This window comes from Bison bison, unplaced genomic scaffold, assembly GCF_000754665.1.
Source record: "Bison bison bison isolate TAMUID 2011002044 unplaced genomic scaffold, Bison_UMD1.0 scf7180017864289, whole genome shotgun sequence".
Taxonomy (NCBI): Eukaryota; Metazoa; Chordata; class Mammalia; order Artiodactyla; family Bovidae; genus Bison; species Bison bison.
In genome coordinates, this window is record NW_011494861.1 from 15276567 (window position 1) to 15289580 (window position 13014).

General features: G+C 39.1%; 1 protein-coding gene across 4 annotated transcripts in view; it reads left to right on the forward strand.

Moving 5' to 3' along the window:
* Positions 1 to 13014, forward strand: part of KLHL20 (kelch-like family member 20) — a 56880-nt gene that overhangs the window by 10878 nt on the left and 32988 nt on the right. For all 4 annotated transcript variants that reach the window (XM_010850069.1, XM_010850068.1, XM_010850070.1 and 1 more), the window contains one exon: positions 6794 to 7367. In XM_010850069.1, the coding sequence (XP_010848371.1) occupies positions 6794 to 7367 (574 nt within the window). The remainder of the gene's footprint in view (positions 1 to 6793; positions 7368 to 13014) is intronic.

Here is a 13014-nt window from a genome sequence, read left to right on the forward strand (position 1 = left end):
ATCTCTTCACTTTCTCCCATAAGGGTGATGTCATCTGCATATCTGAAGTTATTGATATTTCTCCCGGCAATCTTGATTCTAGCTTGTGTTTCTTCCAGTCCAGCATTTCTCATGATGTACTCTGCGTATAAGTTAAATAAGCAGGGTGACAATATACAGCCTTGACGTACTCCTTTTCCTATTTGGAATCATTAGTCAGTTATTTGGAGAAGGCAATGGCACCCCACTCCAGTACTCTTGCCTGGATAATCCCATGGATGGCGGAGCCTGGTAGGCTGCAGTCCGTGGGGTCGCTAAGAGTCGGACACGACTGAGTGACTTCACTTTCACTTTTCCCTTTCATGCATTGGAGAAGGAAATGGCAACCCACTCCAGTGTTCTTGCCTGGAGAATTCCAGGGATGGGGGAGCCTGGTGGGCTTCCATTTATGGGGTCGCACAGAGTCAGACACAACTGAAGCGACTTAGCAGCAGCAGTCAGTTATTAATGAAACTTTAATTTGTGTTAAAATAATGCACTTGCAAATGCAGACTCTGGAACCATACCCTCAGAGATTTTGATTCTCTAGCCCCCTCTTAAGAATCTGTGTTTTTACCAAGCACTCTCACATAGCTGGTGTTGCTGCTAAGTCACTTCAGTCATGTCCGTCTCTGTGCAACCCCATGGACTGCAGCCCACCAGGCCTGTCCATCCATGGGATTCTCCAGGCAAGAACACTGGAGTGGGTTGCCATTTCCTTCTCCAATGCATGAAAGTGGAAAGTGAAAGTGAAGTCACTCAGTCGTGTCTGACTCTTAGCAACCCCATGGACTGCAGCCTACCAGGCTCCTCCACCCATGGGATTTTCTGGGCAACAGTACTGGAGTGGGTTGCCATTGCCTTCTCCCTAGCTGGTGTTAGAGAAATAGTATTTTAATACTTAATGTAACAGCCCAATAGGAATTGGACCAGCCACTGTGAAGAAAGAGTATCTAGTCTTCTTCCAACATTTTTACTTCATTTGAAAGAAAAGATACAAATTCAAACCATACTTCTAAATTTACCAATACCATTTTTAGAAAATTGGATAATAATGGAGCAAGAGTCTCTATAATATACAGAAGTAGTTGGCCAGTCAAAGCAAGGGTTATTTTCTATATTCAAGTTGGTTAGTAAATTTAGAATATGTGGCTAATTTCACATATTAACTACTTGGTTTTGGTATCAGAAAGTTTGGGGTTAGAATTAACAGTTTCTTGACTCAAACTGGCCTAATCAATATAGCAGTCTTTTATTTACGTAACAAGGCCAGAAGTAAGGTGGGCTCCAGGGTTGGTCAATGCATGACTTGATAATACCATCTTGGACCCAAGTTTTCTCTGTGTCTCCAGTGTAACCTCTTCAATATTAGCTTCTGCTGCTGCTGCTGCTGCTAAGTCGCTTTAGTCATGTCCGACTCTGTGCGACCCCATAGATGGCAGCCCACCAGGCTCCCCCATCCCTGGGATTCTCCAGGCAAGAACCCTGGAGCGGGTTGCCATTTCCTTCTCCAGTGCATGAAAGTGAGAAGTGAAAGTGAAGTCGCTCAGTCGTGTCCAACTCCTAGCGACCCCATGGACTGCAGCCTACCAGGCTCCTCCATCCATGGGATTTTCCAGGCAAGAGTACTGGAGTTGGGTGCCATTAGCTTCATCCTAACCTAAAATTACAGGAGAATTCAGGCTTAATCCTTATAGCTGGGTACATAATCAGCTTCCCTTGAAGTACATGGCTGGTAAAGAACAAACTAAGATTATGTTAAAGTTTGAGAAAATTGATGGTAAATATGCAGGGAAGGCAATGGCACCCCACTCCAGTACTCTTGCCTGGAAAATCCCATGGATGGAGGAGCCTGGTAGGCTGCAGTCCATGGGGTCGCTAAGAGTCGGACACGACTGCTCGACTTCCCTTTCACTTTTCACTTTCATGCATTGGAGAAGGAAATGGCAACCCGCTCCAGGGTTCTTGCCTGGAGAATCCCAGGGATGGGGGAGCCTGGTGGGCTGCCGTCTATGGGGTCACACAGAGTCGGACATGACTAAAGCGACTTAGCAGCAGCAGCAGCAGCATGCCATTTACAGACTTTATCTTGAAGTTCTGCTTTTCATAAGTGTTTAGTGAATACAAAGTCTGCTAAACTTATTGGCAAATTTTATACCCTTTTGGTTTTAGAAAGACTAACTCTTTCTTAGAATTAGCAGTCCTTTTGTGGGAGAAGGCAAAAGCTCTGTTTGGTCTCCATAGTTTGTTAACTGGATAGAATCCAGAAAAATCCTTCCACTTAGCTTCTTCAACCTTAAGACATATGTAGATTAGTCTTGCAAATTAGGTTAATAAAAATACTATTTGAGTTCAATTGCTTTATTTAATATATTATACATATATTTATTGTATTATCCTTCATTCACTATTGGGATAGAAATCCACAGATTGAGAAATTAAATAGTTTGAGATCCTCTGGTTTCTCTAGATGAATTTTCACTTGGACAGTCAGGCTTGCTCCCCCAAACCTTTAATTAAAGGCTTTCCTAAAAAAAAAAAAAAGATACATATGAATTTACTTATAAAACAGAAATTGACTCACAGACATAGAAAACAAATTTATGGTTACCAAAGAGGATAACCAGGGATGGGGGCATGGGGGGAGAGGTACAAATTAGAAGTTTAGAAGATAAACACATACACTTAACTATATTTAAAATAAGCAGCAAGGACCTACTGTATAGCACATAATAAACTATAATGGAAACTAATCTGAAAAAGAACATATAGGTATGTAAATCTGCAAATGCATGTACATGAGTGTGTATGTACAACTGAATCACCTTGCTGTGTGTGTGTTAGTCGCTCAGTCCTGTATGACTCTCTGCGAGCCCATGGACTGTAGCCCACCAGGCTCCTCTGTCCATATGATTCTCCAGTCAAGAATACTGGAGTGGGTTGCCATTTCTTCTCCAGGGGATCTTCCCTACCCAGGGATCAAATCCTGGTCTCCTGTCTGAGGCACCAGGGAAGCCCACGTTGCTCTATACCTGAAACTAACACAACATTGTAAATTAATTATATTTCAATTTTTAAAAAATGGTTTTAAAAAAAGCTTTCTTAGGGTACTTTCCTCTTTAGGGGAGCAGTTCACGCTTCAGTTTATCACCCACCCCTCAAATCATTAGAATACTTAATCCATCAGAATCCAAACAAAGATATAAATATAGATGTGACAAGGTGTGAATGCAATCCATTTCTAGGATGCTTATTATAATTTCCCTTCAAAGTTGCCCAGAAAAACGTACAGGTATGTATGGCGAGTGTTGAGGGTGGGGAGCACTTTTGCCAGTAGAACTTTTTGGAGGTGATGAGAATGATGCAGGATGCGGGCTGAGCAGTTTTTTTGTTTTTTTTTTTTAAGTAAACATTTACAAAAACAAATAGCAGAACCACAGAAGAAATAACAATGTATAGAATTAACTATAACTTCTAGAATTAAATATAACTTCTCAGAAGATTTACAATGAGGTACCTCTTACAGTCTTGGTAATCCCTGTTCTTGCTCCTAAAAGAGCAGCGTACTCCAGCATGTGGCAGCATGCTGCTTTTTCTCCCCTCTAAGAACAACAGTCATGTAAACCAGATTGCCAAGATCATTTCCATTTCAAATGCTCCATCCAATTGACCAAAAAAGTTCAGGATAAAGCACTGACTTTGGAGTCAGTGAAAATGAAAGTCATTCAGTGGTGTCTGACTCTTTTTGACCCCTCGGACTATGCAGTCCATGGAATTCTCTAGGCCAGGATACTGGAGTGGGTAGCCTTTCCCTTCTCCAGGGGATCTTCCCAACCCAGGGATCAAACCCAGGTCTCCCGCATTGCAGCCGGATTCTTTACCAGCTGAGCCACAAGGGAAGCCCTTGGAGTCAGAGTACCTGGTACCTATTAATACATTTAGACAAATTCCAACACTGTCACTTTCCTTGTGAGGTAAGTGTACATTATTCCCGCGTTACAAATGATGAACTTGAGGATCAGAGAAGTTGAACAATTTGCCCAAGATTATACCTTGTAAATGATGGAACTAAGATTTGAGTCGATGTTTGCCTGGCTACAGACTAGGCATTCTTTCAGGGGAACTAGACAAGAAAGTTTGGAGGGTATAGTTATTTTGGCAGGAAGAGCAGTTTAATTCATTTGACAACTATTTAATGAGTACTAAATCTAGGTGTTGAGGTATAGCATTGAGCAAAAGAGAACAATGGCTTTGTTTTCATGGAGCTTATGCTCTGCTTGGGAGAGAAAGCCAATACATTTTATCAGGAAATAATTATTTAAGAAGAAAAATTGAGCACAGTAAAGGGTACAGGATAGTAGAAGTAAGAGATGCTTTCTCGTGTAAGGTGGTCTGATAAGTTGACATATGAACAGAGATCTGAAAGAAATAAGGGAATGAGCTCTGCGGATATTTGGGGAGGAACCTTTCAGGAAGAAGAACTAAGGCTCTGAAGCAAGAAAGGCCTTGGCATGTCCCAGAAACAGCAAGGAAGTCTGTGTGACTAGAGAACCATGAGCAAGGGGAGAATGAAAGATGAATTCAGAGAGTTAGCTTGGGGAGGACTCATACAGAAGTTCGTAAGCTCTACAGGCTTTGTTTTTTACTATGAGTGTTTAAAAGATTTTGAGCAGAGAAATGGTACAATATGAATTTTCTAAAGGATTGTTTTGGTTGTTTAGAGAAGAGAATATAAATCAGCAAAGGTGAAAACAAGCAGATCACTTAGACAGCTACTACCATATAAAGAAGTGTGAAGATAGCCTGAATTAGGGTGTGTGTTCAGTTGCTCATTTGTGCCCAGCTTTTTGCAAACCCATGGACGGTAGCCCACCACGCTCCTCTGTCTATGGGATTTCCCAGGCAAGAATACTAGAGTATGTTGCTGTTTCCTTCTCCAGAGGATCTTCCCAACCCAGGGATCAGGAATTAGGATGAGACTAGTGGAAAATGAAGAGAAACAGTTGGATTCTAGGTATTTGGATGTCAGAATTGGCTGATGGGTTGCATTTGAGGGTATGTGGAAGGAAAAGGGCTCCAAAATGTTTGTAGAACAATGAAATTATCTTTAATTGATCTGGGAAGACTAGAGGAGAGACATGTACTTGGGTGAAAGTAGTCAAGGAGTCAAGGAATCAGTTTTAGTATTTGAGATATATTGAGTTTGAGTGATTTGGGGACATCCATATGGATCTGAATTCAGAACTTACCCAGGTAGGAGTTAAGAATCCTTTAGTCATTTGTATACGGGCGATGGAAACCATGAGATTAAATGTACTTCTCAAGAATGTGTATAGAGAGCATAGAAAACAGAACTTAAGTAGATATGTAGAAATTAGCTTCCATGTACTTGGGTGAAATAAAAATTGTTTATATCTGGGTTCAACAGTACCATCTTTGTGTACATAATTAAGATTGCAACAAAAACTCTTTAATTTCAACATACAATGTCAGTGTTATAATGGGAATTTTTGAATTGGTCTTGTCTTTAATGGTGGTTCTTTTTTAAAGCTGGAGTGCACCACTGTTAACCTCTAGATTTATTCTTTCAGCATCTACTACAAACGACACCAATAAAGTACTGTGGCTAAAGGCTCTTTTGGTTGTTTATGTGGGTGGTAAAAATTATTTTTTAACTGCTCAGCTTTCAGTTTCAGTTTTAAATTGTCAGGCATAAATAGTGCTATTTCTGCCAGATGTCAGGTATTATGAATAGTTTGTACTATAGAATACATTTACCTGTAGGCTCAGGCCAAGCATAGATTAAATTTATAAGTGCTTTGGAAAAACAGATTGCAAAGAACTGAATGTAGTTTCTTCTTCCTAAAATGTTCTTTTAGAGTCTCCTTTCCTTCCCAGGGGATTCTCTTAACACTCTAGTGTTTTATTATATTGTAGGTCTTGTTGGTGCTACAGCTTTAGAGGTAGTAAACTAAAAAACACTGTCCCTTGTGGACCAGATATTACATTATCTCAGTACAGTCATAGATGATTAGTTTCTGAGACTAACTTTAGGCTGACCTAAAACCCAGTCATCAGGACACTGGAGTCACCTACCTCCCTTTTAAATAACATGATACCTTTGAAAGAATTGTACATCAGAAGACTGCCTAGCAAGTATAGAATCAGGAACAGAAGTATAGTGATCTGAAGCATGTGTGCTGCATATTTCACCTAAACTCTGGAAAAACCCCATGTAATATTCCTACTTCACACACACACACAAATACATACCCTTGTAATAACTGAGAGCTTATGCCAGTCAGGTATACATTCCAGTATAAACAAATATTTCATAGATTTTTGCCTTTCTGAATCACATTTTTTATCCTGGTTACCCTCTTTCTGGCTATTCATGTATATCTCCTTGTTCTAGATAATTAGGTTTCCTGATTGCCTCTTTATATTCCTTTGAATTTTCCTTAGTCCATAGCTAAATGCTTTGTAAACTATAAAAAATAGTAAAAAAAAAAAAAAAAAGTAAAATATTTGTCAAAAACATAGTTACCATCTTAACTGAGGGGCACAGATTCTCTTTTTTTCTCCATGTTGATACAGTGTGATGGTTATGAAAATCCAAATATTTTAGTTCTAATTATTTGTCAATAATTTGTTGTGGCATTTACTTACTAAATTAACACCTGAATCTCTACATATGAAATACAAATGAAATGCTGGAATGAGCTTCTAAAAATATTGCCATCTTCTTTTCTCTCTCCTACCCCCATTCCTGCAGGTGTACCAACATTCGGCCAGGAGAGACTGGAATGGATGTAACAAGCCGCTGCACCCTTGGAGACCCCAACAAATTGCCAGAAGGGGTTCCCCAACCAGCCCGCATGCCCTATATCTCAGACAAGCACCCTCGACAAACCTTGGAAGTGATTAACCTTCTGAGAAAACACCGGGAGCTATGCGATGTGGTGCTAGTTGTGGGCGCTAAGAAGATATATGCCCATCGAGTCATTTTGTCAGCCTGTAGTCCCTACTTCCGAGCTATGTTTACAGGAGAATTGGCAGAGAGCCGTCAGACGGAAGTAGTGATCCGAGACATAGATGAGAGGGCTATGGAACTACTGATAGACTTTGCATATACCTCCCAGATAACTGTGGAAGAGGGCAATGTTCAGACCCTCCTGCCAGCTGCTTGCCTCCTCCAGCTGGCAGAAATACAAGAAGCCTGTTGTGAATTCCTGAAGAGACAATTAGATCCTTCAAACTGCCTGGGCATTCGGGCTTTTGCTGACACACATTCATGTCGTGAGTTGCTAAGGATAGCAGACAAGTTCACTCAACATAATTTTCAAGAGGTGAGTTGTACTTGGTGGTTTGAATGCATCCACAATGTATTTGTTAGGAGAACAATATAGTATATCAGATTATTTGGTGACCTAATAATCAGAAAAATGAAATTAGATGTTACCAAAGAATTTATTAAACCTGTTATTTTTCATTTATTCATTCATTTAATAAATATCTGTGAAGCTACTATACTTCCACCACTGTGCTTGGGAACAGAAGCTACAGTACTGAACAAGATGCCTAGAGTGTCTGTTCTAGTGGAGAATTATAATCTGGCACAGAAGACAGCTACTGAATTCATAATTACATAAATAATTAGAGTTAATGAGTGCTACAAAGAAGCCCTGGGTAATTTAACAGTGTATTACAGAGAGATTTAACTTTGGTTCTGGAACAGTTCATCCAAGATTCTGAGACATGAAAAAGCATAACAAGTTTCAGGAACTGAAAGAAACCCAATGAGATCCAGAGAGCAATAAAGAATGTTACATAATGATTTTACAGAAGAAACAGGGCCAGATCACATTGGAGTTAATAGACTGTGTTAAGAATTTGAAATTTGATCTTAAGACCAGTAGAAAACCATTAAAGGATTTTAAGCAAAGGAATGGCATGTCCATTTTATTCTTTAGTCTCACTCTTCTATTCAACAGGATAACGTCCAGTGAATGGATCCAAGATTTAAAAAATACAAAGTGAAACCATGAAAATAGTAGAAGATGACACAAAACAATTCCTTTATAATCTTGAAGAGGCCTTTCTAATTGACTAACCCAGAAAGCATAGAAGAAAATATTGATAGATTTGACTATATAAATATTTAAAAATTTTGCATGGTAAAACAATAATGAGACAAAAAATTAAAGACTAAGGGAAAACATTTGCATCTCATATTACAGATGATATCTCCTTAATACATCAAGAGCTCCTTATTGGTCAATAACCTAGGCCAGTGACCTAAAAATGGGTAGTAAACAAGAAGTTCAGATTGCCCTTAAACATGAAAATCTGCTCAGGTTTATTCATAATAACTGAAACATGAATTAAAACTACACCAAAGTACTATTTTTTATCTATCAGATTACAAATCTGTAATCTACCAGATTACAAATATCCAGAAGTTTGGTTACATACCCTGTTAACAAGAACATGGAGAAATAGCTAATTGCTAGCGTAAGTATAAACTTATATAACCCCTCTGAAAGGAAATTGGGCCGTAAATCAAAATTACACACATTTTGCTCATGCTCTTTGTCTTGGCAATCCCATTTCTGGGAATCTACTACAGATGTAATGGAAAGGGGAACAGCTTGAGGAGGAAAAACCATGGGTTCCATTTTAGATATATTCAGTTTGAGACACCTGTGAAATATCTACATAGAGATATTGAGCAAGTAACTGTTTATGTAAGTCTGTATCTTGGCAAAGAGTTAGGCTGAGATTAAAATTTAGTAGTTATCAACATGGTAATGCCTGCAATGCAGGAGAACTGGGTTCGATTCCTGGGTTGGGAAGATCCCCTGGAGAAGGAAGTGGCAACCCACTCCATTATTCTTGCCTGAAGGATCCCATGGACAGAGGAGCCTGGCAGGCTACAATCTGTGGGGTCACAAGAATCAGACACGATTGAGTGACTAAGCACAACAACACAACAACATAGTAATGAAGATATAATAATTAAAATGTGTCTTAGCCCTTTTTAGGCAGGATATAACCCTGAAGCCATAAAAGAAAAGGCTGATAAGTTTGATTGTATATAAATTTAAAACTTTTATAACAAAAAGCATCATAAACAAGGTTAAAAAAATCAATGCCAATGTGATCACCTAGTAGGAGGAGAGAAAAGCCCTCAAGTTTTTCCAATATTGAAGGATGATTAGTGAAAAAGCAATTGGCAAATAAAACTGGGAATAACTAGAATAGATAGAGGAGAAAAACCAGCATGGGCATCATGAAATGCAAAGGCAGGGACCGTATAGGAAGGAGGATATACACACACACATACGTATGTACACACACACAGTTGGCCTTCCGTATTTGCTGGTTCTGCATTCACAGATTGAACCAACCGTGGATCAAAAATATGAAAAAAAATTTAATAAAGTTCTGAAAGGTAACATTTGAATTTGTCAGGTGCTGGCAACTATTCACATATCATTTACATTATATTCAGTTCAGTTCAGTTCAGTCGCTCAGTTGTGTCCGACTGCAACCCCATTAATCGCAGCATACCAGGCCTCCCGTCCATCACCAACTCCCAGAGTTCACTCAAACTCACGTCCATCAAGTCCGTGATGCCATCCAGCCATCTCATCCTCTGTCGTCCCCTTTTCCTCCTGCCCCCAATCCCTCCCAGCATCACAGTCTTTTCCAATGAGTCAACTCTTCACATGAGGTGGCCAAAGTACTGGAGTTTCAGCTTTAGCATCATTCCTTCCAAAGAACACCCAGAGCTGATCTCCTTTAGAATGGACTGGTTGGATCTCCTTGCAGTCCAAGGGACTTTCAAGAGTCTTATTAGGTATTATAATTAATCTAGAATTCTTAAGTATATGGGAGGATGTGTGTAAGTTACATGTAAATACTATGCCATTTTATATGAGTCTTGAGCATCTAGGAATTTTGGTATCCTGGGGACATGAAGGAGGTGGAATAGGGAAAAGTCCTGGGACCAATCTTCCTTAGATACCAAGGGAAAACTATTTATGCTAGAACATCCAGGAAGTTTCTAAAATTTAATATTAGAATCACTGTCTTTAAGAAATATGAAAACATTTTGAAACTAAAGACAGAGCAAATCAGTGTAGCTCTGAGTCCAAAAATAGTGGTTTTCAAATCAGTGGTTCAGTTCAGTCGCTCAGTCATGTCCGACTCTTTGCGACCGCATGGACTGCAGCATGCCAGGCTTCCCTGACTGCAGCATGCCTCAAGCTTGCTCAAACTCATGTCCATCAAGTCGGTGATGCCACCCAGCCACCTCATCCTCTGTCGTCCCCTTCTCCTGCCTTCAATCATTCCCAGCATCAGGGTCTTTTCCAAGGAGTCAGTTCTTTGCATCAGGTGGTCAAAGTATTGGAACTTCAGCTTCAGTATCAGTCCTTCTAATGATTATTCAGGTCTGATTTCCTTTAGGATTGACTGGTTTGATCAAGTCAGTGGAGGAAGGTAAAATTGTTAAATATATGTCATTAGTAAAACCGGTTATTTGGGGAGGGGAAATAAACTCTTTAAACGGAATTCTCAATGGATAAATAAACCCAAAAATTTAAATTCTAAAAGTACTAGAAGAAAACATTACTAGGCTTAGGGTAAAAATGGCCTTTCTAGGCTAGTGGGCTGCAGTCCACGGGGTCGCTAAAAGTCGGACACGACTGAGCGACTTCACTTTCACTTTTCACTTTTATGTATTGGAGAAGGAAATGGCAACCCACTGCAGTGTTCTTGCCTGGAGAATCCCAGGGACAGGGGAGCCTGGTGGGCTGCCGTCTATGGGGTCGCACAGAGTCGGACACGACTGAAGCGACTTAGCAGCAGCAGGCAGGATATAACCCAGAAGCCTGATAAATTTGACTGCATAAAAGTTAAATATTATTGTTCATAACAACAGTAACAAGCAAAAAGCACCTTAAACTAAATTAAATAATGCCAACTCTGAAAACCTATTTGGAGCATACATGACAGAAGAAACATGAATTCTTATAAGACTCATACAAATTGAATGAGAAAAACCATTAAAAAAACAACAGAAAAATAGGCAAAGGATATGAATAAGCAATGTATAAAAATATTAAATGTAAAATAAACATGAAAAGATACCATTACACATAACTAAAAAAAATACATTAAAACAATATTTCTTAACCTATCAGATTGGAAAAAATAATTTTTAAATTTTATTTGAAAAAAGAAAAAAATATGAACATAAAAAACTGGAGGAAAAAGGAGAAACTTTCACATACCTTTACTGAGATTCATCACTTGTTAACCTTTTGCCACTTTTTCTTTATCATTTTCTCCTTATTATATGAATATTTTTCTTTCAGCAGTTGAGGGTATGTTGCATACATCATATTCCTTTACTCCTGAACTTTTCAGTGTGTATAATCCCTTATCAGTTGTGTCATCTGCAAATATCTTTCTATTCAGTAGGTTGTTCTTCTGTTTTGTCAGTGGTTTCCTTTGCTGTGTAAAAGCTTTTAAGTGTAATTAGCTCACATGTGTTTATTTTTGCTTTTATTTCCTTTACTTTAGGAGATGGATCCAAAAAAATATTGCTGCAATTATGTCAAAGAGTGTTCTATTGATATTTTCTTCTAGGAGTTTCATAGTATCTGGTCTTATATTTAGGTCTTTAATCCATTTTGAAGGTTTTTTTTCTATTTTTTTCAAAAACAGTCAGTTTAATTCATAGTATTATTCATAGAACTTTTGGTGGGGGGTGTTTATTTTTTTAATTTTTATTGAAATGTAATTGATTTACAATGTTATGTTTTAGATGTACAACAAAGTGATCATTATTATTATTTTTACGTTCTCTTCAATTATAAATTATATGGTATTGAATATAGTGCTTGACAATAGGTCCTTGTTGGTTATCTATTTTATATATAGTGCATGCTTAGTCACTTCAGTCATGTCCAACTCTTTGTGACCCCATGGACCATGGCCCACCAGGCTCCTCTGTCCATGGGATTCTCCAGGCAAGAATACTGGAGTGGGTTGCCATTTCCTTCTCCATTTATATATAATATTATATGCATTTGAATCCCTACCTCTTAATTCATTTTGAGTTTACTTTTGTATATGATGTTAGAGAATGTTCTAATTTCATTCTTTTATGTAGCTGTCCAGTTTTTTCCAGCACAACTTGTTAAAGAGACTGTCTTTTCGCCATTGTATATTCTTGCCTCCTTCAGTTTCATATCAGTTCAGTTGCTCAGTTGGGTCTGACTCTTTGCGACCCCATGAACCACAGCACGCCAGGCCTCCCTGTCCATCATCAACTCCTGGAGTTTACCCAAACCCATGTCCACTGAGTCAGTGATGCCATCCAGCCATCTCATCCTCTGTCGTCCCCTTCTCCTCCTGCCCTCAATCTTGCCCAGCATCAGGGTCTTTTCAAATGAGTCAGCTCTCCGCATCAGGTGGCCAAAGTATTGGAGTTTCAGCTTCAACATCAGTCCTTCCAATGAACACCCACGACTGATCTCCTTTAGGATGGACTGATTGGATCTCCTTGCAGTCCAAGGGACTCTTAAGAGTCTTCTCCAACACCACAGTTCAAAAGCATCAATTCTTCTGCACTCAGCTTTCTTTATAGTCCAACTCTTACATCTGTACATGACTACTGGGAAAACCATAGCCTTGACTAGATGGACCTTTGTTGGCAAAGTAATGTCTCTGCTTTTTAATATGCTGTCTAGGTTGGTCATGACTTTCCTTCCAAGGAGTAAGCGTCTTTTAATTTCATGGCTGCAGTCACCATCTGCAGTGATTTTGGAGCCCCCAAAAATAAAGTCAGCCACTGTTTCTGCTGTTTCCCCATCTATTTGCCATGAAGTGATGGGACCAGATGCCATGATCTTAGTTTTCTGAATGTTGAGCTTTAAGCCAGCTTTTTCACCCTCCTCTTTCACTTTCATCAAGAGGCTTTTT